The sequence below is a fragment of the Rhinatrema bivittatum genome, chromosome 1 (assembly GCF_901001135.1).
Source record: "Rhinatrema bivittatum chromosome 1, aRhiBiv1.1, whole genome shotgun sequence".
Classification (NCBI taxonomy): domain Eukaryota; kingdom Metazoa; phylum Chordata; class Amphibia; order Gymnophiona; family Rhinatrematidae; genus Rhinatrema; species Rhinatrema bivittatum.
Genome location: NC_042615.1, coordinates 753529251 through 753556747, shown reverse-complemented (window position 1 = coordinate 753556747; position 27497 = coordinate 753529251). Strand labels below are relative to the sequence as shown.

General features: G+C 42.0%; 1 protein-coding gene across 5 annotated transcripts in view; it reads right to left on the bottom strand.

The window, feature by feature from the left end:
• Positions 1–27497, bottom strand: part of NADK2 (NAD kinase 2, mitochondrial) — a 159704-nt gene that overhangs the window by 101397 nt on the left and 30810 nt on the right. For all 5 annotated transcript variants that reach the window (XM_029578776.1, XM_029578796.1, XM_029578813.1 and 2 more), the window contains exon 2: positions 27139–27227. In XM_029578776.1, the coding sequence (XP_029434636.1) occupies positions 27139–27227 (89 nt within the window). The remainder of the gene's footprint in view (positions 1–27138; positions 27228–27497) is intronic.

Here is a 27497-nt window from a genome sequence, read left to right as displayed (position 1 = left end):
ACCAAACAAACCCATCTGTCTAGCTGAGTAAAGTTGTGTCACAGAGGATCTGTGGGTGTTCCCATGTGCACGCTGCCTCATGAGCCCCTCACTCGATTGTAGAGCTCAGCTTCATGACTAATTCATCCTGTCTTAGAGAATTCCATCTACAGTAAGTCAACTTGCTTTCGCCGTCAACAAGCAGGGCTGAATTAGCAATGACGTGGGAAGTCCCAAGCTGAGGGCTACAAGCAACCCTAACCCCTCCCCCCCCCACCCCCGCAGGGTGGACTACTAGGTGAACAGGCTGTACAGAACTGCTTGCCCAAAGCTTCTGTTGCTTCTTCAGATATTGCTCAGACAGTAATGGGTCGTGGAAGTGGGAACTGATGACCAAGTTGCAGCTTTGCAGATATCTTCAATGGACATTGCTCTTAGAAGAGCCAATGAGGTAGCCAAGGCTCTTACTTGATGAGCCTTGACAGAGTGAGAGCTGGAGGCAAGCCAGAACATAGCAGTATATGTCTGTCTGTTACAGTATACAGTCTGCTAGCCAGTTAGACAAAATGCATTTGGCAATAGCTACTCCCACTCCATTAGATTCGTATGAAATGAAAAGTCAAGAAATTGATGAATCTGAGTTCTTGACCTCAATGAAGAAGTTGGTGATCAGGGCGGGAACACTCCCAGAACATGCTGCCATCCTCAGAATGGCTAGATTCCTCCACAGACAGGGATGGTGTGCCCAACTGATGAGGTCTAGTTCCCACTATTTGGACCTCTGTGCAAGCTCCCAAGGTATGGAGGAGCAGACCCCCCCCCCCCCCCTCCCTTGGGGGAAAACATCCAACATTCTGGACAAGAGAGATTGAAGGATGCCTTCCTTGTCACTGGCTGTCAACCAAGTAAAGAAAATCTTCATCAATTTAGCCACATGGTTGTGTCCTTTGATTCAGATTCAAGGGAAAAAGAAAATACACACACACACACACCCTCCTCTGAAACTAGTGCAGGGTCATCCTTCTGAGACACACATACCAGATTCCAGGAAGAGACTCCCTTCTTTAACTGCACTGGTGGCCGCAGAGACCAGAGGCACAAAGGAGTATATTAGCTCAGGTATCTCCAAATGAAGCCCATGGGTGCTTCATTTGGAGATGACAGAGAAGCACCATGGGTGCTTCATTTGGATGACAGAGAAGGGATTCAGACTGAGGAGGTCTCACAGAGTTAAGGGCACTGATGTCTGTTCCTGCACTGAATGCGTCAAGTGCGGCAACTGTGCCTGCTTCAGCACCAACAACCTCTGCTTTGGCTGAGCATATGGCTCCAACAAATGGTGTTTCTTTTGTGCCAATGAGGCTCATGAAAAGAGGGAAGTGGCCTGCAGGTGTCTCACTGGCTCCAGTACTCTGTGCCTCCGTATCTTGCTTAACCCCTGAACTATGGCAAATCCAGCACCTGGTGCCACAGTTGGGAGAGCTCCTGCTCAACTCAGCACAGAAGGAGTTCGAAGAAGCCCCACTAGAAGAAAAAGGAACAGCTCAAGCTTTTCACCAACCTGCAAAGTTCCTCCATTTTCTAGGCCCTTTCCTCAGGAATCTTAATGACATCTGACCACAGTCATAGCTGTGAGCTGAATCGTGATCAAATCCCAGGCATCTGTAACAGATGTGGCCATCTTTCAGCCACAAATGCAGTCCTTGAGCCATCGGAAGTGGTCTTCTTGGAGCCTGACATCTCAAATTATTCCGGATTTTGCTTTTTTTTTGTGTAGCCCTGAAAAATTCTGTCAAGGGGCTGCCAAGGCAGCGAGGCAATTCAAAAAGATTTAGTTTAAGAAACGTCTTCAGATAGTTGAAAAAAGACAAGAAGTAGAGAGAAAAAGGGCATGCACATGGGAACTCCTGCACATGCTCAATGGTAACATTTTTACTAGCTAGAGAGATGGATCTCAGTGCTGTCAGATGATGCCACCCATGTGTCATTAGTTCAGCCCTGCTTGTCAGAGAACAATGAAGGTATAAAAAAGGAAATAATACTTCTCCTCCCTTTGTTCTCACAAGTTAATTGAACAACAGTGTAAGGAATCACTTTATCTAACATGGTGAATCTGTTAGAAATTAAATCTTTGCCACGTGGACGCCTTCGCCTGCCCCACCGCCGGACCCGACCGCAGGACCACACTACAGGACTCACCTAAGGACCGCCGAGGCCCGCCCCAAGACCCGCCTCCCCTGCGACGTCAGCAGAAGAGCCGGGTAGGCTCTTTAAAATTAGTCTGCCCTTCCTCCGGCGTCGCGCGACTAAGGGGCAGGAGCCTTAGTGCACCCCTACGGCTACTCTTGTTGCTCCGTCTGCCTTCGCTCCCTTCAAAGCCTACAATCACTCTGCTGTCACACTCCGGAGAAGGCCCCCCCCCCCCCCCCCCCCCCAAACCTTCCTTCAAACTCTACCTACAAGATTAAGCCCGGTCCCCTCCAACACACGGTCCCTACAAAGGGCTCAGGCATTCGGCACCTTTCTGCCACAAGATTCATAATATATTAGACACCTACTGCCTGAAAATTGCTGTGTCTATCACCACGACCAGACCCTCCTGCGTCTGGACAACCCCCCAACAATACCTGCATGTGCTCCTACCCAACCAATTTACCAGCCACCAGACAGGACCGCCATCAAAAGGACAAAACCAACTCCAAGAAGCAGCGTCTGTTTAATATAATAAAGGCTCGTGCATTCGGCACACACCTACCGGGGTAAGAGCAGAGACCCAGCTAGATATATAATTGCTCATATTATCCACTTTCACACCTTTCTTGTACTCCTCTTAAACATGTGCAACCACCCCATTCCCATTCTCAGACGCCATCACCCCTATTCCAGCAGACATTCTCTCACAGACGATAACCATCTCGCACGGCAATTACTACCCATCAAGCTCACCCCACTCACACAACTCTTAGGCCTCACAGCCCTCTCTATATTGCTCTTTAATGCACAGTCTATAACCAAGAAAATCCCCATCCTCTGCGACCTACTCCAAGATGAAGCGCCAGACATATGCACTATCACTGAGTCCTGGCTCAAGGACACAGACACTGTCCTCCTCAATCAACTTCCCAAACATAGATATGATATATTCTCCATCCCCAGACCCAAAAAAAAAAAAAAAAAAAAAAAAAAAAAGAGGGTGGTGGGCTTCTCCTTGCCACAAAAAAAAAAAAGAACTGAAACTAATCATACCACCCCAAAATTCGAAATAGGACTTTTCAAATCCCAACTACAACTATGTATAGTCTACATACCGCCAGGTATCCTTGAGAAAAACCCCTCCCCCATCATAGAATTCCTCACGCAAAACATTGATTAATCACCTCTCCGGCCATCATCATGGGCGACTTCAATATACATGTCGATGCCACGCCACTCTCTCCTGCTTGTGAACACTCCTATCAACCCTCAAGGCATTAGGCCTCAATCAAATCCTCACAAACCCCACTCACAAAGCTGGTCATACCCTTGACCTCATTTTCATAAACGACTCCATCTCCGCTGGTGCCACCTCCTACACACCCATACCCTGGGTCTAACCACCACATCATCAAAACTACCATCTCTCTCCAATATACCTCCCCACCAATACACAAAATTTGCAACACAATCCAATTCCATAAATCATGCTCCAGAGACGACATTACTACTGCCCTCAACAATGACCTACATAAATTAGACCTGACCAACACCTGCACAGCCAGCACTTCTTGGAACGCACTCACTAGCAACATCGCTGAGCAACATTGCCCCCTTCTCTTTAAAACAATCAACCACTCCAAATCCTCCAAAAAGCCCTGGTATACCTCTGACCTAAAAAATATGAAACATACTCTGAAAAAACTTGAAAAAATCTGGTGCAAAGACCCCTCTCCCATCCAACTAACCATGTACAAAATGGCACTACATACCTACCATAAACTAATTCTCAAAACGAAAAGAGATTTCCATGCAAAAAAATCCATGACCTCCAATTTAACTCAAACGCCCTCTTTAGCTATGTCGCTGAAATGACAAAGATCACCCCCCCCCCCCCGCCCATTCCAGATGAAGATGCAATAACCAAAAGTGAAGAAATAGCACAATACTTTCATGACAAAATTGCAAAAAATACTGACACGCTTCCCCACAACCCCACCCTCCACCAAGACTATACCACTCTCCCACAATGCAACTCTCAACAGCTTTGAATATACTACCACCACTGAAATCAAATCCATCCTTAAAAAAATAACTTGCCACACACCCCAGCGATGCCATCCCCACCAAAATACTCTTGACAATCCCAGAAATCATAGCACCCCCCCTTGCCAAAATCAACCGTTCCCTATCACTAGGTGAAGTCCCCCTCCCTTAAACTAGCCATCATCAAACCCATACTTAAACCCAAATCCGACCCTGCCATTCTTGCCAATTACCGCCCCATCTCCAACCTCCCCTTTCTAGCAAAAATCTTAGAAAAAGTAACACACACACAACTTTCTGACTTCCTAGAAAAACACAATATCCTCTCACCACATCAATTTGGCTTTCACAAGCACCACAGCACCAAAACACTGCTACTCACGCTAACAGTCACTCCTCACAGGAGTGGACAAAGGCCACTCCTATATACTCGCAATGCTCGACATATCAGCCGCCTTTGACACTATAAATCACTGCACCCTCTTAAACCGCCTGAAAGAAATAGGCATCTCTGACATGCCTCTACTCTGGTTTGAGTCATACCTCAAAAATAGACAATATAAAGTCAACTTTAAGAACAAGGAATCTCAAATGCATAACTTAACCCATGGTGTCCCACAAGGATCGGCCCTCTCATCAACTCTTTTCAATATATATATGCTTCCTCTCTGCCATCTCCTAGCTGAACTTGGCCTCACGTATTTTATGTGTGCGGATGATGTGCAAATAATCATCCCCATCGCTGACTCCATATCCAATGCCCTCAGAACATGGGATAATGCACTTAACCATTAGTACTCTTCTCACAAGCATCAATCTTGCCCTCAACACAGATAAAACAGAACTCTTGATTATCTCGCCACTGCGTAATCACACTAATACCACAGCCCCCTCTACACAACACATTAGAAACCTCGGAGTCACCTTTGACATCCAATTAAACTTTAAAAAACATATAAATACAATAAAAGACATTTCAAATTACACACACTTAAGAAATTAAAACCTCTCCTTCATCAAGGTGACTTTCGCACCGTCCTACAATCACTAATCCTAACAAAAATAGACTATTGAAATTCACTCCTCCTTGGCCTCCCTAAATCAACCGTTCTCCCCCTCCAAATGCGACTGCACGAATACCTACCAACATATCACACCCATCCTCAAGGAACTGCACTGGCTCCCCATCGCTGAACGGATAATACACAAAATACTAACCTTAATACATAAAACACTTCATACTGAAGAAATGCAATGGCTCAACAAGTCTCTATTTCCATAAACCCTCTAGGACACCTAGATCGCAACATGCTGCCATTTTACACATGCCATCGCATTTATTTATTTATTTATTTATCTATCTATCTTTATACCGACTTTCAAATCCATTTCAAGGCGGTTTACAATAAATTGAGTTGCAGTAGCAGCCTCAGATACATCAAATTAAAAAAAACATATTAAATCATCTTACATCATCAATAAACAATTAACCAACCATTTTACATACACCATAATAGAACCTCCATTACTTTCCTATTGTTCAGCCCTTCATCCTAATATTCATTTCCTTGTCTCTCCCCCTTCTATTCTACTCTAATACTCATACATTTACCCTCCTCCACAATCAATAATCCATCTGGATTTCCCCTTTTAGCCCTTTACCCACCTTCTTATATCTACTAAATCTATATATTTAAAGAATTGATTCAGTTAAGTCACAAAAGCCTGTTCAAATAGCCAGGTTTTTATTTGTTTCCTCTCGCCACGCTTCTACAAAAGAACGTACTATCTCCATAGCTGGACCTGCAACCTGAACGCCGTGCCCCCCGATCTGCGGCAAGAAACTTGCATAAAGAAATTCAAGCAAAAAGTTAACATGGCTCTTCATGCAAGCCTTCCCCCAATAAAAAGCTACCTACACACCACACAGTAAACAGCCCTCCCTGGCTATTTACCCCTTTACACCACTCTCAACCCTGTACATTGTCTTCAATATTTTAATACCTCCTACATGATTTTATAGTTTATTCTCCCCATTTTGTTCATTACCCCTGCCCTCCCCTTTTCCTTCCGCTCTTCCTCTTCTATTTTGTTCCCTTATTTACCTAGTTTTTACACAATTATGACTACTCTACCCTTGTTCACCACTTCTCCTTTACGTTAACCGTTTTTTTTTTGGTTCATCAACTACTATTGTAAAGCACTGTTGCTAATTTCAAGTTGTCTGTAAACTGATGTGATGTTATTAAACGAACATCGGTATAGAAAAACCTATAAATAAATAAATAAAAAATATGGGGTGGGGGGCGGGGTGAGAGGAGGACTGGATTACAAAAAGTTTGTTTTGTTTTAACTATTCCTGCACTTCAGATTGTTTTGTTCCTAAGATATACAAGGCTACAATATAAATTGAAGCAACCTCTAGACATATATACTACATTCTGATTTTTCTGGTTTTGTTTGTGGAGATTTTATATTTTCTTTAGCATGCTAATCACAGGTCCTGCCAAATCACTCAATCTGCAATTCATCCAACACCATGAATATCAGCAATCTACAAATACATTTCTGGAGCCTGAAACAGTTACCAATGTCACAAACCAGGGCACTCCTTAGGACTCACATGGACATTCGTGTCTGAACATGGAAGGATTTTCGAAGGCAAAGCAAGACCTAATTGCCAACCTGTGCATTGAATGGGGGTGTCAATTTCTGTGCCTAAAAGCAATCACCCCCTCATACCAGAAATGGAGCTAGCCATTGAAAGGCCTCACAAATAATAAGGAAGCATCATATGTGATAAGCCCAGTAGGTATCATCATCAACAGAACTTCACTTACTGAAAACATTAAGGCTGTGTCAGTCAATTTAGAAAGAATTAATTGCATCTTTTCATATACCATAAGAACATTTTACTTTCACTAATTTATTTCTAAATTATCTGGAAAAGGGAGTGATAAGCAAAATTTGTAGATGACAAAATTATCACTCGTTAAATCACAAGCTGACTGTGAAAAATTGCAAGACAACTTTGTGAGACTGGGGGACTAGGCATCTAAAAAGGCAGATTAAATTTAATGTTGACAGGTGCAAAGTGATGCATAGAAGAAAAAAATAATCAAAACCAGTGTTTCCCAAACCTTTTCATGCCCAAAGCACATCTACATGAACAAAATGTGTGGGACATCAACTTCCATGGACCAGGCAGTAAAAACATGGAGAACTCTCATACAGCCAAAAGAAGTGCTAAGAAGGCACTGAAAGTCCTACCAGTCTTTCAAATTTTAGAACAAAGGGAAAGAGGAGGCAAAGAGACACATGAATCAGTCGCAATGGACAAGCTTCTTCTATACGCAAGTGCAGAAGAAGGAAGAAGACTGTGCAGTATGGGCAGCTAGTTCAGTTACCTTGGCTGCAGAATGCGGCTACCAAGCTACTTCAATGCTGTGGCTCCCAACCAAGAGTGAGTCACATCCAGGGCTCAGTGCATGATCTCCCCGTCTCACTCAGCCTGGGGATAAGACAGAGGTTAAGACAATGTGGGAAAGATGGAGGTCTTGAGTACAATGCATGTGCTGCACCAAGTGGTTCCCAGCTATCCTTGCCCTGCATGCTGCTCATTAATTACCACACTCTAGGGGCTTATGATGTAGTTAGCAATAGCAGCATTCATATTTACATATTTTCTTAGAAAGGAATTTGTACAAGTTTAAGAGCCACCACTGATGTCTCTTGATTCTGCAAGCTTCTAAGAGCAGAGTCCAGGTGCTGGCCCGGATCTGAGCATCAGGTAGTGATGACTTTTCTGCAGCACATCTGATCAGGTCTGAAGGCACACCAGTGCACCATAGTACACTGGTTGGGAAACACTAATCCAAACTATAAGTACATGATGCTGAATTCTGTATTAGGTGTCATCATCCAGCAAAAGGATCTTGGGTGTCATTGTGGACAATACTTTGAAATCCTCAGCTCGGTGTGTAGCAGTAAAAAAAAAAAAAAAAAAAGCAAACAATTAGGGTCAATTATCAAAATGTGTTATGGCGTTAACGCACGCGATAACACATTAACACATGCGATAAGAATATTAAAGCACAGCGTGAATGCAAGTTTTTGGGAGGGGCGAGATCAGGGAGGAGTTTGAGATTTAGTAAAATGAGGGGCAGTATCGCATCATGCAATAGCATAACGCATGCTATTGCACGGTTTTAAACACCAGAAATAACTACACCTTTTTTCCTGGCATTAGGCTGTGCAATATGCCCGAAATGGTCGTAAGACAATTTGCAATAAATTTTTTTAATTGTATTTTGGCCATTTCTGGGCTTGGGAAGGGAGAGGGGGAGAAGGAGTGAAGTAGAGAGAGCCTCTGGGGAGGTCCTGGCAGTATGCAACTATTTATCTCTCTATAGGACCACCATCTAATAGGTTGAGGTGAGGAGTTTGTGGTGCTTTAGGGTTTAGAGGACAAGTTTATCATGTAGAGTGAGACGTACACAATATTAAAGATGCAGTCACAACATGGATAGATACAGATATTTTTCTGTTTGGTGTTCTATTCCTTTCCATTTAATACCTAATATTCCCCTAGATTTATCAAAATGCATTAACACATTGATAACGCCCACATTAAGAAAAAGGGTCGCGTTTAGGGAATTTTAGAATTACCGTACCAAGTGGTAACTTACCACTTCGCATCTGTAGTATCGCATTGTGCAGTAAACTTAGCCCTCATAGTAGTGAGGTCTTTAGATCTTTATAGGAGGTCCATCTAATAGGTCGAGGTAAGGTGTTGGTGGTGGTTTAGGGGCCAGTTTCTCATATGGAATGAGACGTACAAACAGCACAGTACCCCTTGGTGAAGATTTGATGTCATTTGGAGTGAGGAAAGTATAGCATTTCATGTTTGTGAGACTATGTTATCTCACCCTAGCTTGATGGTACCCTGTTATAGAGTCCATCAAGTTAGGGTGAGAGAACATAGTAGAAATTTCATCTTTGTGAGACTTAATTGGCATCACAGAGACTTGGTGGAAGGAGGATAACCAATGGGACAGTGCTATATCAGGGTACAAATTATCTCTCAATGATAGGGAGGATCAACTTGGTGGGAGTGTGGCACTTTATATCTGGAGGGTATAGAGTCCAACAGGATAAAGATCTTTTAAAAGAGTAAATGCTCAGTAGAATCTATATGGGTAGAAATCCCATGCGTGTTGGGTAAGAGTATAGTGATAGGAATATACTACTGTCTACCTGGACAAAATGGTCAGACAGATGATGAAATGCTAAGAGAAATCAAGGAAGCTAACCAATTTGGTACTGCAGTAATAATGGGAGATTTCAATTACCCCAATATTGACTGTGTAAATGTAACATCAGAACATGCTAGAGAAAGTTCCTGGATGTAATAAATGACTGCTTCATGGAGCAATTGGTTAAGGAACTAAACAAGAGGGAGCTATTTTAGATTTAATTCTTAGTGGAACGCAGGCTTTGGTGAGAGAGGTAACGGTGGTGGGGCCATTTGGCAATAGGGATCATAAGATCAAATTTAAACTAATAACTGGAAGGGGGACAATAAGTAAATCTACAGCTCTAACACTAAATTTTCAAAAGGAAAACTTTGATAAAATGAGGAAAATAGAAATACAGTAAACTGAAAGGTGCAGCTGCAAAGATTAAAAAGTGTTCAACAGGCACATTGTTTAAAAATATAATCCTAGACGCACAGTCCAGATGTATTCCACGCATTAAGAAAGGCAAAACGATTACAGGCATGGTTAAAAGGTGAGGTGAAAGAGGCTATTTTAGCCAAAAAAACATCCTTCAAAAATTGGAAGAAGGATCCATCTGAAGAAGATAACTTGACAATGCTTATGCTTTTTCCTAAGTGTTAAATAAACACTGATAAGACAGATGAAGAGAGCATTTGAAATTAAGTTGGCCGTAGAGGTAAAAACTCATAATAAAAACTTTAAAAAATATATCCAAAGCAAGAAATCTGTGAGGGAGTCGGTTGGACAGTTAGATGACCAAGGGATTAAAGGGGCTCTTAAGGAAGATAAGACAGTTGCAGAAAAACTAAATGAATTCTTTGCTTCTGTATTTACTAATGAGGATGTTGGGGAGATACCAGTTCCGGAGATGGTTTTCAAGAGTGATGAGTCAGATGAACTGAACCAAATCATTGTGAACCTGGAAGATGTAGTAGGCCAAATTGACAAACTAAAGGGTAGCAAATCACCTGGAACAGACGGTATGTATCTTAGGGTGCTGAAGGAACTAAAAAATGAAATTTCAGATCTATTAGTTAAAATTTGTAACCTATCATTAAAATCATCCATTGTACCTGAAGACTGGAGGGTGGCCAATGTAACCCCAATATTTAAAAAGGGCTCCAGGGGCGATCCAGAAAACTATAGGCTAGTGAGCCTGACTTCAGTGCCAGGAAAAATAGTGGAAGCTATTCTAAAGATCAAAATCACATAGCATATAGAAAGATTTGGTTTAATGGAACACAGTCAACATGGATTTACCCAAGGGAAGTCTTGCCTCACAAATTTTTTTTTTTTAAAGGGTTAATAAACATGTGGATAAAGGTGAACCGGTACATGTAGTGCATTTGGATTTTCAGAAGGTTTTTGACAAAGTCCCTCATGAGAGGCTTTTAAGAAAACTAAAGTCATGGGAGAGGTGGTGACGTCCTTTCGTGGATTACAAACTGGTTGAAGGACAGGAAACAGAGAATAGGATTAAATGGTCAATTTTCTCAGTGGAAAAGGGTAAAACAGTGGAGTGCCTCAAGGATCTGTGCTTGGACAGTGCTTTTCAATATATTTATAAATGATTTGGAAAGGAACATGAGTGAGGTTATCAAATTTGCAGATGATACAAAATTATTCAGAGTAGTTAAATCACAAGCCCTTAAATAATGCAGAACAACTTAAAGAGGAAGTGGATCTCGCACGTTTACTTTGCTTCAGGTACCACTAAAAGTAAAGGTGTTGCTATCTTAATAAATAAAAATGTTTCCTTTAAAAAGGAAAAATTGACTGTGGATTGAGTAGGGAGATTCATTATCTTGCTTGGGGGAACTATTTTCTCAAAAAAAAATCACTTATGTCTGTGTATACACCCAACCAACCAATATGACCATTGTTTTTTTCAGTAAAACAGATAGCTCAACTTTTCCGCATGGGTAGTGTTCCTATAGTTCTAGGTGGAAATTTAAATTATATTGCAGATTTGGAACTCGACAGACAGCCATAAAGGAAAGGTAGTTCACTGGGCTCAAATAAAGGTGTACCCTTTTTATGTTCACATTTAAACCTCCCTGATTTGTGGAGAATTTTGAACCCAAACTGCCCAGAACTATACACATCATGCTAGGGCTCATGATACTAGTACCCATATTGATTATATTTTAATCTCTGAATCAGTGTTTAGTAAAGTAAATACCTAGAAAATTGAAAATATAGTTATATCAGATCTTAGCCCTGTCTCCTGAATGCTTTTAAGTGGTATGACTGATGTTAAAACTTCCATATGGAGGATGCCATCTTAGTGTCAGATAAAGATTTTCCTGATATTTTAGTGAAATATTGGCAGGACTATGAAAAGCACAATGTTATTCATAAAGAAGACCCTATACTATATTGGGAGGCAGAGAAAGCTGTGATGAGAGGTAACATTACTAGCTATGTAATTGGGAAAGAGAGGAAACTAAATGCGGAGATTCTGGATTTACATAAACAAGTCAAAAGTAAAAATCTAAATTTGGATACAGATGCCTTCTATGTCACAAACAGGATTATTTGATTGCTAAACAGAAACTGAATGTCTTTCTTCACTGTAAGGCTGGTTATTCGTTTCAATCACTTAAGATCACTTATCTTTATGGCAACAAATCTAATAAGTTATTATCCAATGTAATTAAGGCACAACAGGACTCTACATATATATCTCAGATATTAGAGACCAAGGAGGGCATATTATCACTTCTCCTGCAAAAATGTTTGATATTTAGAGATTTTTATGCCGCATTATATATTCAGCTAATCCTGAGAATCCAGTTCCAAGGGAGAAGTTTATGAAAGAAGTCAGTCTCCCTTGAATATCCAAAATTTGATATCACTGTTACTATTTGGCTTTACATGATGTACGACAGGTTTACATGAAAGACATTATAAAGTGTTGAAAGATCTTATTGTAGAGTATATATGTAATTTATTTGAAAAAACATTGTGTAAAAAAAAAAAAAAAAAAGTGTCTCCAAGCCCAAATCCATTCAAATTGTGATTGCTGTATTATCTAAACCAGGAAGGAATCTTTAGCTAGCTCCTATAGGCAGATTTCACTGTTGAATCAAGATGTTAAAATCTATGCTGCAGTAAGACTGCTTTGTACATGGTAGAAAATACAGTATTCGTAACTATTGCTAACTTTGGAACACTGTCACAAGTAAGAGACCACCTTTTGGTAGGATCTGATGCTGAAAAGACCTTCGATAGGGTCTCCTGGACTTTTAAGGCTACTTTGAAGGCTGTGGAACTATCTGGTCGTAGGTGTGATTGTATTTGTGCTTTATATTCTAAACCCACCACACAAATTCTAATAAATGGACTTCTTTCAGACAAATTCGACTTAGCAAAAGACTAGGCAGGGCTGCCCACTGTCCCCTCTTATTTGTGTTAACATTGGAAGCCCTGGTATACCATTTGACTAATCATCCTCAAAATTACTGGTATTGGAAAAGGTTCTGCGTTTGCAGACGATACCCTGATACTCCTTTCGAATGCAAAGACTTCAGCCTGCAGCATTAAACTTATTTGAAGTGTTTGGATCTTTTTCAGTGTTGAAACTTAACTTGGATAAATCGGCGGCATTAAATGTGATAGGTAATCTGTGTAGTAGATGGCCTGATTTTCCTCTTAAGGGGAGAAATCATTCTCTCAAATATATGGGCATTCAGATTCATATACCACCACCGAGATAAATCACTGTCTATATTATGCCCATCCTGAGGACTTTCCAGAGAAAAATATCTGCCTCGTTTAATTTTCCTCTTTACTTGCAGGGGCGTATAGTGTTAATAAAAATGGTGTTACTGCCTAAGCTTCTATGTGTTTTGCAAATGCTCCCCATTGTTCTTCAATCACAACATTAGTATTTTATACAGAGCTGGTTCCCGATTTGGAAGGGGAAAAAAACCTAGGATCTCTTTGGTTAAGTTGATGCTTTCGCAAGAGGAAGGGGTTTAAACTTCCTAATTTCAAATTCTATAATATGCCCTGTCTACTGATGTCCATGGGTAATTGGTTTTTCAATACTAATTTATATACAGATATAGATTATGAGAAACAGTTGTTGAACCCTCTCAATTTGCATCTTTATCTACATCAGAAGAGATTGTGTACAGCAAGAAGTGCAAAAAACAGGAGGAAAAAGCTACCCTCTCTCACTAACTAAATAATGTTGGGAGATATCCCATATTTTATCACTGAAAGCACAGAGTAATAGCCAAAAAAGTATGCAGTCAAATACTGACAGGCCCCAAAAACATTGTCACAGTGGAAGAGAAGAAACTGTGGCCAGATTAACTTTAAAACAGCACTGAAGGATATTTTATCTAGATCTGCCTGTTTGCAAGTGGCTGTGTAAACAGGACCAAGGCAGAGGGACAATGCAGCAGCTAAGCCCTAAAGCAGGAATTATGGACAGACCAAGCAAGTCCCGAGGTTAGAAAGACCCCCACCTTGGAAGAAGGGGGAGCAGTTTGAGAAGGAGAAAAAAAAAAAGCACTCTTGGCATACATACATGGCAGTACTCCCCCCCCCCCCCCAAAAGAAATGGGGAGGGGAAAAAGACCTGCAATGCAACAGGACCCCCCTGGAGAAATGGGGAGGGGGGAAAGACCTGCGATGGGGCAAAGACCCTCCACCCAGCACATGATTATGCATGAGCTTATGCATATTTATCAGTATACATAAGTACTGGAAAGTATAAGACGGGGGCGGGCAAATAAAGAGAAAAAGTAGGGGACCCTGAGAGCAAGCTTTAAACCAGTAGAGAAACCCCTGAAACAAAAAGGAACCAGACGAGCGAAAGGGGAGCCCGAAATAGACCAGCTCCCCCTGCTATTGAGGAGGGAGAAGTCTGGGGAGAGGAGACTGGAGAAAGGAGATACCCTACTTAGGTGCGGAGAGTGACATGGACAAAGCCAGAAGCAAGCCTTCTCTCCTGCCCACATTCTCCATACAGCATCTGCTTCAGAGGTGAACAGAGAGATATCGCCTGAATTTGGGACTAAGGGTAAGTTTGTTATTGCTTATGGCTGTTTCCACAATTTTTCCTGGCACTGAAGTCAGGCTCACTGGTCTATATTTTCCCGGATCACCCCTGGATCCCTTTTTAAATATAGGGGTTACACTGGCCATCTTCCAATCTGGGGACCAGAGACATTGCGTTTGCAGATGGTCTAAATGAGCTCCCCAGCCCTTGCGAGATGCATCGGTGGTAAGAACTATGTTGTGGGAGGGTGTAGTGAACAATGCTCCCTTCTTGAGAGTTGGTTCCTTGAGCCACCACGCTATATCTTGCAGCATGGATTGAGTCAGCGTCACTCGGGATGTTAAGGCCTGTGAGTGCTGTTTCCACTTCGCTTGAGTCCCCATTGTCGTCTACGCATGTGCAGTTGCGTGTTCGGAACAGTATGAATGGCTGCCATGTGACCAAGGATGATGAGGACCTGTCGCGCTGAAGGTTGTTTGAGCAATTGGATAGAGCGGAAGAGTTGCCGCATCTCTAGTCTCCAATCCTTTGGCAGGAAAGCTCTGTTGCGGATTGTATTCCGATGCGCCCCAATGAATTGAAGAGATTGCATCGGAGTCAGACTGGATTTCTGGTAGTTTACTGGTGAAGGCAGTCGTTGAGAATCTGTGGTGTGGACGCCACTATGAGCCAGTCATCCAGATAAGGACAGATGTTGATGCCTGTCGAAGATATGCCACAACCACTGCCACGCACTTGGTGAAAACCCTGGGGGCTACTGAGACTCCAAAGGGTATACTCTGTATTGGAAGTGCTGTTCCCGAAACTGGAAAGACAGGTACCACCACAAGGAATGGTGGATAGGAATATGGTTGTAAGCATCTTTCAAATCTATTGAACACATCCAGGCCTTGAGTGAAGAAGTAGTAAGATGGTTTTTAGGGACACTATTTTGAACTTTTCCTTGACTAGGTGTTTGTTCAACTCTCGTAGATCCAAAATTGGTCGCTGCCCACCTGTTTTCTTGGGAATCAGGAAATAAGGTGAATAGAATCCCTTGTTTCGAGCATGTATGGGAATTCGCTGGATCGCTCATTGATGAAGTAGGGACGAAATTTCCTGTGCCAACTGAGCTTGCTGGCCTGGAATTCGATTGGGCATTAGGTGGGGTAGATTGGGTTTGTTGCTGAAACGAAGCTGGTATCCCTGTCTTACGATTTCTAGAACCCATAAGTCTGTAGTTATTTTCTCCCAACATGGCAGGCATAATGTGATCCTCCCTGGGGGGTGCAGTGGTAGTGATGATGGCGATTGTATTAAAAGATGGGGTAGCCTTGGTCACCGGTTGAGGCTGCTGTGCTTGAGTTCTGTGGCCTTGCTCTACCCCTTCTCGCTTGAAGAGATTTGGGGTGCTGCTCTTTGCGGTGGGTTGTACGGAGTAGGCGAAACTGTTGATATTGTTGCCTGTGGTTGGCAGAGTAATATCTTTGTTGTGTGGCAAAGGATGTTTGTGTCAACGATTGGACAGCCACTGCCTGGTCTTTCAAGTTTACAACAGTTTCTTGAAACTTTTCCCCAAAAAGATTGTCGCCTCTGCAGGGTAAATTCGCTAGACGTTCACGAAGGTCTTCCCTAATGGCGCTGGAGCGGAGCCAGGCCATTCGGCGGGCGGCAATGGCCAATGCGGATGTGCGAGTCGACGACTCGAACACTGTTCGGAGCATGTGCTGAATGCCTTCCTCTAGGTTTTGTATCGGTTGAGTTGTGGATGGTGACTCTGGAGTGGGTAATGCCGCCTTTAACGTCTGCAGATTTTCGTATAGATATTGGACCAGGTAGAATTGATGTTGGCTGATTCTGGAGGATAGCATAGACGATTGATACGACCTTTTTCCAAAAACTCATCTAGGATTCGTTGGTCCTTTCCTGGAGGTGCCGACGCGTGCATTTTAGACCGCTTGGCTCGCTACATTGCAGATTCCACAACCAACGAAGAGTGTGGCAGTTGTGGTGTAGAATAGAATTGTGACTTCTGCATCCTAAATTTAAGGTCTGTCTTTTTTTGAGACCGGTGGAATAGTGTAGGGTGTTTCCCACGATTTCTCCAGGACTGAATCCAATACCTTGTGGGATGGTAGTGAAGCGGGTTCAGCTGGTATGTCGAATATCTTAAGTAGTCAGAGCATTTCCGATCGAGGGTCCTGTAGTTTTTGGACCTGCAGGTTGAGAACTCCCCCCCATCTTATCCAGGAATTTTGGATGAGAGGTCTTCTGGGGGTGAGTATGGTTCTGGTGGATCCTCCGGTGGATCCAATGGGTACCCCGTTGATGATGTGGGAGGGGAATCTGAGTCCTTCCTGTTTGGCGATTGGGCCTTGTTCAGTTCCACGGTCGTTTATCGGGCTGGAACTAGTGAAGATGGGTTCCTTAGTTGTTCCGGCGAAGAGGGTGGGCGAAGTGACGGTTGTGTGCTTCCTGCGGGAGATGAAGGAAGCTGAAACGTGGATTGTAACGTTTCAAAAGAGTCCCGACAGGGCCATTGATAATTGGGAAAAACGCCTCTCGGGTTTGTGTCTGCATCTGCGGTTTTCCCTGTGTTGCCGATTGAGGCGGCGATGGATCTCCCTTTCCCAAGTCAATCTTCCTTTTCTTTCAGACCGGTTGTTGTGATGATGTTTCATCCAACCCTTGAGTTGGATGAGATTCTGGTGAATCATGGTTGGACCTCCGTCGTGGGGAAAAGGAGGAGGAGGACGCAAGTCTGACGTACTCCTCTTCCAATTGCGGTGTCGATTAACGATGAACCTCGCTTCTCGGGGACATGGATTGGTCTGAGAGGCGTGACCCAGAAAACCTCTTGCTCGTATGGTGTGAGGGAAAACCCACTCCCTTTCCCGTGGATGGAGAAGAGAGCAGGTTGCTCTCAACCGACTTCATCCGGTGCTTTCCTTGCCGTTTTCCACTTGCCGAGTGGGTCTCCCTTCTGGAGACCCGAGTAGAGATGTGTCTCGAGTTGCAGTGCAGATGTTGGTTGAATCTGCCTAGCTATTTTATGCATCGATTTAGATGTCTGTGACATCAATGGTTTTGTGCGCGATGTCAATGCTTTATGCGGATTTGACGAAGCTTGCGTTGTATCCAATGTTCGATGCATCGATCCCAACGCTTTCTGTCGTGCCATCGACTTCTTCTGCATCAACATCGATCCCCTTGCGCCAGACACACCCTGTGTCTGCTTCGACGTTTTGTGCGTCGATATAGAGTGTTGACGCATGCGCCGTGGAAGGCGTCTAAGTGCATTGATCCCGGCGCCGGTGAAGGTGTGCGCCTTGATTTCTTTTCCAACTGGCGCGGAAGTGTGGACGTTGACGCCCCTGCGGAGGTATTAGACGCAGTCCTATACGAGTCGCCCGCTCCGTGCATCCTAGACTCTTGTTGTGGCCTCTGCAGATTATGCTCCATCGAGTCGTGGCTATCACTGCCTTGACTCCGGGCTTAGCCTCCTTAGATGGATGCTCCAGACCTGGAGGTGAAGGGTTTTACGGATGCTGCCCTCCTTACCTTCGGGGTCTTGTGCTTCATGGGACCCGGTGACAAGGGAGCCTCAGATGGTGGTGCATATGACTCAGATTGCATCCCTCGGAGGGCTTCGACCTTTTGGGCCCTCTGATGCCTGGCTCTCAGTGACATCCTGCCACAGTATTTGCATGTGGCCTGTTGGTGATCGGGTCCGAGGCACCGATAGCAGCAATCATATCCATCTGTGATGGATATGATTTTGCCACAGTCGCAGGGTTTGACCCCCGAAGGCCACGGACCTGGTTTTTCAGCCATAATTATTTCTGTTTTTGTACAGCTGTGAGGAGAATGAAGTCCCATGTGCGATCCCACACGCGGAAAAAAACAAACTGAAGAGAGACTGTTTTTCTGCGTGGGAAGGCACGCGCAGCCGCACAGAGCGAAGCTCTGTATTCTACTCAGAAGCTCCACCTCCTGGGCCCTGATGGACAGTTTCCATGACAGCATGGCTAATTCAGCCCTGCTATCAATGGGAAATCATTCAATGCTACACCCTAATTCTCCCATCTTACTTCTTAGACTTCTGGCATTAGCATACAAAAATTTCAAAGAGTTTTTTGTTTCTGTTATTAACATTCTGCTTTTCAGTTGTCAGGGATAAATTGGAATCTTAACTCAGGTGAGTTTTTAAATTAGAGGTACTTAGATTACTTTTGTTATTAGTGAAACCTCTCTGTTGGGATCCCTTAGTTCTAATGCTTCATAAGTATCCTTTGAAGATATCTCCCTCCGAACCAAGTGCTGCTGAGCTAATGTTGGCTTTGCCCTTTATTCTAGTTTAAACGTTGTTCTCCTTTTTAAAGGAGAACGCCACCAGCCTGGTCCACTCTGGTTAAGGTGGAGCCCATCCCTTCGGAAAAGGCTCCCCCGTCCCCAGTTCCTTATAAAACTGAATCCCTCTTCCTTGCACCATCATCTCATCCATGCATTGAGACTCTGCCTATCTCTGGGGACCTATGCATGGAACAGGGAGTATTTCAGAGAATGCTACCCTGGAGGTTCTGAATTTCAGCTTTCTACCTAACAGCCTAAATTTGGCTTCCAGAATCTCTCTCCCACATTTTCCTATGTCATTTGCGCCCACATGTATAACAGCCAGCTCCTCCCCAGCACAGTCTAAAATCCTACCTAGGTGACGTATGAGATCCGCCACCTTCGCACCAGGTAGGCATGTTATCAGGTGATCTTCACGCCCACCAGCCACCCAGCTATCTACATTCCTAATAATCGAATCACCAACTATGACAGCCGACCTGACCCTTCCCTCCTTGGGAGACACATCCTCAGTGCAAGAGGACAATGCACCTCCTGGAGAGCAGGTTTCTTGCTACAGGATCATTTCCTGCTGTACCAGGTTGATGCTCCCCGATCATGAGACCTTCCACCTCCAAGACAGCACCAGGGATGCCAGACTGGAGTTGGGACTTGGCTACTATGTCCCTGAAGGTCCCATCTATATACCTGTCTGCCTCAGCTCCTCCAGGTCTGCCACTCTAGCCTCCAGAGATCGGACTCGTTCTCTGAGAAACAAGAGCTCTTTGCATCACATGCACACATACAACTTCTCATCGGTGGGTAAAAAAAAATCATACATGTTACATTCAATGCAAAAAGACTGGGAGTCCCCCCCTCTTGCTGCTGGACTACTACCTTCATCTTAAGTTTGTTCAGTTCCTAGTTAAGTTTTAGGTTGCTATAGGTGTAGGATTCCATACAATTAGGGTCCTTTAAATTTCTTAGTGTATTTACTATATATCTGGTAGTAACCTACAAAGGAATGATCAAACTTTGGATAAAGTATGCGGAATTTCTGAGTTTAAATTAAAAGGCTGATTTTTTATTTTCAAGTGTGAAAACACCACCTGTCTATAAATTAGAGGATGAGCTAGGGGTGGGCGAAGAGTTGTGGGAGGGTTTGGAAATACAACACACACAAAATTCTGTTTGTTGCCTGACTTTCTGACTACCCTATTTAAAACAAAACACTAAATAAAAGTACCCCAATACTTTTAAGTTTTAAAAGTTTCTCCAAGCAGTACTTACTGATTCTTTCAAGCCACCAGCAAGGTAATCCTCTCCTCTCAGTGCTCCCCACTGGATCGTGCAATGAATTCCAGAGTTTAACTACACGCTGAGTGAAAAAGAATTTTCTTTGATTTGTTCTAAAATGAGCTACTTGCCAACTTCATGGAGTGCCCCCTAGTTCTATTATCTGAGAGAGTAAATAACCAATTTACATTAACTTGTTCAAGTCCTTTCATGATTTTATAGACCTCTATCATATTTCCCCCTCAGTCATCTCTTCTCCAAACTGAACAGCCCTAATTTCTTTAGCTTTTCATCATAAGGCAGCAGTTCCAAGCCCCTTATTTTGGTCGCCTTTCTCTGCACTTTCTCCAATGCAACTATATCTTTTTTTGAGATGCAGCAACCAGAATCGCACACATTATTCAAGATGCAGTCTCACCATAGAACGATACAGAGGCATTTTGACAACCATTGTTTTATTTACCATTCCCTTAATTCCTAATATGGTTTGCTTTTTTGATCGCTGCAGCACACCGAGCTGATGATTTCAATGTATTATCCATTATGACACCAAGATATCTTTCCTGGGTGATAACTCCTAAGACAGAACTTAACATTGTGTAACTACAGCAAGGGTTATTTTTCCCTATATGCACCACTTTGAGCTTCCAAATGGCAGATAAAATGTAACATGGACAAGTGCAATCTTCCAGTCTCACAAAGGTCCTCCTGCAATTTATCACATTCTACTTGTGATTTAACTACTCTGCATAATTGTGTCATCCGCAAGTGTGATCACCTCACTCATTGTACTCCTTTCCATATCATTTATAAATATATTAAAAAGCACCACTCCAAGTTCAGATCCCTGAGGCACTCCACTGTTTACCTTTTTCCACTGTGAAAACAGACCATTTAATCCTATTCTCTATTTCCTTTTAACCAACTTGCAATCCACAAATACTTTTTAGTTTTCTTAGAAGCTTCTCCTACGGGACTTTGTCAAACGCCTTCTGAAAATCCAAACACACCACATCTACTGGTTCACCTTTGCCCACGTTTGATTATTCACCCCTTCAAAAAACCATAAGAGATTTGTGAGGCAAGACTTCCCTTGGGTAAATCCATGCTAACATGTCCCATTAAACCATGTCTATCTAAATATTTTGTGATTTTATTCTTTAACAGTTCCCATGAATTTTCCCAGCACTGAAGTCGAGCTCACCGGTCTATAGTTTCCAGGGTCACCATTGGCCATCTTCCAATCATCAGATACACCAGATTTTAATGATAGGTTACAAATTAATTGAAATACGTCTGTCGTTTCATTTTTTTTAGTTATTTCAGAACCCTGGGTTTATGCCATCCAGTCCAAGTGATTTATTACACTTCAGTTTGTCAAGCTGGCCTACCACATCTTCCAGGTTTACCATTTGGTTCAGTTCATCTGAATCATCATCCCTGAAAACCATATCTCCCCAACATCCTCTTCAGTGAACACCAAAGCAAAGAAATTATTTAATCTTTCCGCATTGGCCTTATCGTCCCTAAGTGCCCCTTTAACCCATCAATCATCTTTGTATTGTAATTCCAGAAGTCTAAGAAATAAGATGGGAGAATTAGTGTGTATAGCAATGAATAATGACATACTTAAATTGGTATCTCAGGAACATGGTGGAAAGAGAATAATCAATGGGATAGTTCTATACCAGGGTACAAATTATATCGCAGAGACAGAGAGGAGCATCTTGGTGGTGGGGTGCTGCTTTATGTCTGGGATGGCATAGAGTCCAACAGGATGAAGATCCTGCATGAGACTAAATGCACAATCTAAATCTTTATGGGTAGACACCCCTTGTATGTTAGGGAAGAATATAGTGATAGGAGTATACTACCGTCCACCTGGCCAAGATGGTGAGATGGATAGTGAAATGCTAAGATTAATTAGAGAAGATAACTAAACTGGTAGAGCAGTAATAATGAGAGATTTCAACTACTCCAATATTGACTGGGTAAGTGAAACATCAAGGCATGTTAGAGAGATAAAGTTCCTGGATGGAATAAGAGTTTTATGGAGCAATCTGTTCAGGAACTGATGAGAGGGAGCAATTATAGATCTAGTTCTCAGTGGTACACAAGATTTGGTGAGAGATGTAACTGGTGGAGCCACTTGGCAATAGTGATCATAATATAATCAAATTTGAATTAATTACTAGAAGGGGTCAGTAAGTAAATTCACAGCTCTAGCACTAAACTTTCAAAAGGGAAATTTTTGATAAAGAGAGAAAAATAGTTTAAAAAAAAAAAGAAAGGTGCAGCTACAAAAGGTATAAATGTGCAACAGGCGTGGACATTGTAAAAAAAAACAAACCCCAAAAAAACCACACCTAGAAGCACAGTCCATATGTATTCCTTGCATTAAGAAAGGTGGAAGGAAGGTCAAATGATTGCCAGCATGGCTAAAAAGTGAGGTGAAAGATGCTATTTTAGCCAAAAGATCTTCATTCAAAAATTGGAAGAAGGATCCATTAAGAAGAAAATAGGATTAGGCATAAGTATTGGCAAGTTTAAATGTAAGACATTGATAAGACAGGCTAAGAGAGAATTTGAAAAGAAGTTGGCTGTAGAGGAAAAATCTCTCACAATAACTTTTAAATATGCCCGAAGAGGAAAGCCTTTGAGGGAGTCTGTTGGACCATTAGTTGATCGATGGGTTAAAGGGTCACTTAGGGAAGATAAGGCCAATGTGGAAAGATTAAATAATTTCTTTGCTTTGGTGTTCACTGAAGAGGATGTTGGGGAGATACCCATTCCAGAGATGGTTTTCAGGGATGATGATTAAGATGAACTGAACCAAATCATGGTAAACCTGGAAGATGAGGTAGGCCAGATTGACAAACTGAAGAGTAGTAAATCACTTAGACCGGATGGCATAAACCCAAGGTTCTTACACATCAGAATCGTGAATCACGATCACACTCCCCCCCCCCCCTTTGTCTGCTGGTTTGATGACCAATTCTTCACAGCTCACTAAGGATTGTAGTGCCTCATTGAGTAGCTGATAAATTATAAAACATCTTTGATTGCTTAAAAAACACAAACACCAAATTTTTGAAGATCAATATATGGGGGTCTATAAGAGAGGGTTACCTGTCTCAATTCTTTAGAATTAAGCACATTTGTTCTTCGAAGAAAGAGTTTGAGGAACAAGCGTATATGCTGACAGATTTAAAAATTGGGGATATCCCTCTAAAGTGATAAGACAAGCCTATAAGAGAGCGAAGTATAGTGACTGGGCACAGCTTCTACAATACCGGGGCCGAAGAGAGCAGGACCGGTTAGTTTATGTACTGCAACAAAGTACTGCATCTGCAGCCATAATGGCCTCAGTTTAAACACATTGGCATGTGTTAGTATTTCACAATGCCTTTAAGGAGTTGCCCTTGTTTGCGACCACGTGGGGTCCTAATATCCGCGATATGGTAGTAAAAGCAAGTGTGAAGAACAACAACGCTATGGCTCTTTTGGGAGGGGGACATCGGAAATGTGGTTTGTGTACAGTATGTGACAACACGATTGAAGGAGAAATGTGGGTGGATCCAAATACCAGTCGAAGAGTGAGGCATAATCATCTGACAGATTGTATATCCAGTAATGTAATTTACATAGTCGTATGCAGGACGAACAAAAAGCTGTTAAATTACAAATGATGGAACATAGGTCTAGAATTAATAAAGTCCTGTCGGCCCTGTTGGAGGGTCATGGTATGGAACAAGGACACAATTTTGCTGATTTAATGTGGACAGTGATTGACATCGTGGTGATCACTACTGGTTTTGCAGATACAGCATCGCTTCTCAATTACAGAGAACAACTTTGGATTCATAAGTTGAATATAAAAGCCCTGGCAGGATTGAATGACCAGGTTGACTGGCTATCATTGCTTTGATGTTCCGATTGATGCGGCAGGTTTAAAAAGGGAAGCACATGATGTTGTCCCTTTAAAAAAAAAAAGGGCGCTGTGAATGGGAACTTAGGTTTGCCATTTTTCAAGACGGTTGTTGCAGCGTTAAGCGATTAAGAAGAAATACGAAGGAAGAATTGATGGAATAGTGTATTGGTGAGCTGAGAGGTGGTGTGGGTAAGCGGTTTCCCCTGAAGATGTTTCGAAACCTGGCCATGTCAGGCTAAAACGTTACCATGAATGATTTTTCTCAGCGGCTCAGTTTACAACAAAGATTGAGTACCTTGCGACTGGTTAAGAACTACTAAGATCACTAGATTGAGCTAAGTACTTTGCAAGTCATGAAGAACATAAAAATGGGAAGTAATGAAAAGTTTTGCTTTCTAAACACTACGGGACGGTGCTAAGTACTAGTGTGTTATAAATGAGAAGTGGTTAACAACTAAAGAAAAAAAAAACTTGTTTAATGCCTTCACAGTGATTTTTTTAAGTTTTTGAGAAAATAAATAAAGAAATAGTAAGGTGGTCGGTGCTTTGTTTATGATTAAAAACAAAAGTAAGGGTAACCTGGATGGTACTCTTTGATGTTTATGAAACAACCACTGTCCATCACAAAACATTTTTTTGAAAAACTATTTTTGTCTAGATATAAGATTTTTGAATTTTTTTTATCTCTGGTTTAGAGACACAAGTCTTAAAGAAAAAAGAAAACAAGAAGAAAAGAAAAATACAGATATGTGGGTGTAGGTTTATGGATGTTGCAGTACTCAGATACCAGCAAAAAAAAAAAAAAAAAAAAAAAAAAAAGCAGCCCTGGTCTGCCATAAGGCAGCATGCTCACACCATTCCTTATTTAATATTTACACCAATGAGTCAGTCAGTCAATCCAGACACCAAGGGGTCGAATTTTCCCCAAAGTCACTGAACGGATAATATAGCCAGCTAAGTTACCCACTTTTCTTTAGTAAGGTTTCATATGAATTCAAGAAGACACAGAACAAGCACAGAGGATTCCCTGAAGGAGAGGAAGGGATTAAAAAGAAGAACAGGAGATGGACAAAATGGATGGGCCATTTGGTCTTTATCTGCTGACATTACTATGTTTCAACTGAAACTTTTCTAATTCTAGCTGATTCAAATCTAACTGGACTACCATTTGTGCAACTAAGGTTACCTGCCTAACTTAGCAGTTCAGGTAGAAAATCAGCACTAACCAGCTACTCATAAAGCTGCCATGGGAATGCCCCTGGACTAGTCTCTTCTTCTTGGCTGAATATAGCCACCTTGTGAATTCAAGTGATTAAAATTTAGCATTTCAATGGGATGGGGGGGGGGGGGGGGGGGAACGACATGTTGGACCTTCCATAGATTACTATTAATAGTCTCTTACTATTATTGCATATCTAAGAGACCTATGACCATATTTTAAACTGTGGGCACAGTTGGGCTGAAAGTCCAACATTAAGCTTGTCTCTTCTATAGTGCTGTCCAACTTACATGAAGGTCTCGTCAAAAAATATCTATATTGTGTGTAGCAGAATTTACTTATGATTGACAGTTTTATTACCATCATAGAACCTCTCAGCTCATCTCTGGGAGCACATGGCTTCATTTAGCCAAGGCATGACTGCAAGTAACATCAGCAGCTAATGAGACTACAAGTAGCAGAGACTTTCTTCAGGGTTAAAAAGAACCCTAGGCAACCTGGCACAGCTTCAATGTGCTATAGGAAGAAGGAGCAGATATACAGACTGTTACACTACATCTATAGTTACCTCCTATTTAATACTACATTCAATAATTCAAGCCCCCTTTTGTCCTTTATCAAAACAGAGCTGGCCCAAGTAATTGGATCTCACGTTAACTTCTCTCCAATGCTTTGTTTGCTGGGTTACTGGGAAATAGTCCCAGCATCAAACCATATTAAAAACTTAACTGACTAGTTCAAACAAACATGTTCAGCATACAATAACTTTTGGAAGTTAAAAACTGAAGATAGATTACTGAAGAGATAAGGTTGCTGAAAAACTGTGGTAACTGAAAAGTTTACATACACATCTAAAGGAAAGACACTTATAAAATATGGGTCCCATGCTGGATAAAATGGAAACAGCAAGTTTAAAAACAGGAATATATCCTTTTGTCATCTATATTTAATAATTATCCTTCTCCACCTCTTGGGGTTTTTTTTGTAATGCATGTAATGAATAAACATTCTGATTAATTGTTTATGACTCCGGAGCAGTATTCTGATCTTATGATATATAAGAAAATAAAGCAATGTAAATTAATATATGTGGACCTTATATTAGCTGCATGTTCTTAAAGAATTTTAAAAAATGCATTAATTTAAATGACTTGGGAAAGCAACCAAGAGGGAGGGAGAGAAATAGGCTTCTTTTAATTTTCGTTGAGACAAGCACAAATCTTTAGTGATGGGGAAGCGAGGATATAGCTGAAGATCGAGAAAGGTCTGCAGTATTACAGCAGAAAGTGAGAATTGGTAGATGAAATAGGCCTTTAAATCATGCTCTACTACATTATGTTTCTAAACAGTGATGCAAAAGTATTATGGTTGCAGTTAGTTCACATAAACATGTAGAATTAAGGGTCCACCAACATATTGTAGGAGACTCCTTTTTATTGGACTAACTCAATGTATTTGTGATTAGCTTTAGCGAGAACTGCTTCCTTCATCAGGTCAGCACATTGTTCTGGATTTAGCAGGCCTAGGACATCCTGTTACATGTTGAAGCACCAGAAACTAGGGAAAACCACCAGTGCTGCGACGGCAATTCTGGCCAGTCAAAGCTACATGGAGGTTAATTTTTGTCTGGACATGCCATCTGGAGTCTGGGGAGGGGGGAAACAAAAAAAAACTTAACAGGATTTGAAATGCAATTTCTAATCTGCAGCTTAAAAAATTTAGCTCCATGGAGCAGAGAGACTGTCTCCTACACTGCCCGAGACATCTAGTAGCGCTAAAGAAATAAGCAGTAGTAGCTGTCAGCAAGAGACAAACTATAGTGACTGATGCCCCCAACACAGTAAAGTAAAAGCAATGAGCAGCTTCTTACCTCAAGCTATGTACAATGTGCTCCACATTCTTTGAATGGATATTATGCCTCTCCAGCAGGCCGTTGTAACTGGATCCCTTCAGGGCAAGCTGAAGAATAAGCAGAGTAAGACATGTGAGGAGAAACACAACCAATATTCATGATAAACATACAAACGCCAACTAGAACAAGGCAAAAACGGATATACTCAACGTGCAGGCTAAGGGGTGGCTTTTCAGGTTTAATGGACACTTTTAGAACGGTTCCGTTAGCCTGCGGATATACTTATAAGATTTTAAAATCTGTTTAGTCAAGTTTTCAGATAAATGCACTGACCATTGTAGCCACTTTTTAAACTTTCTTGTAAGTTTCCTGGCTCT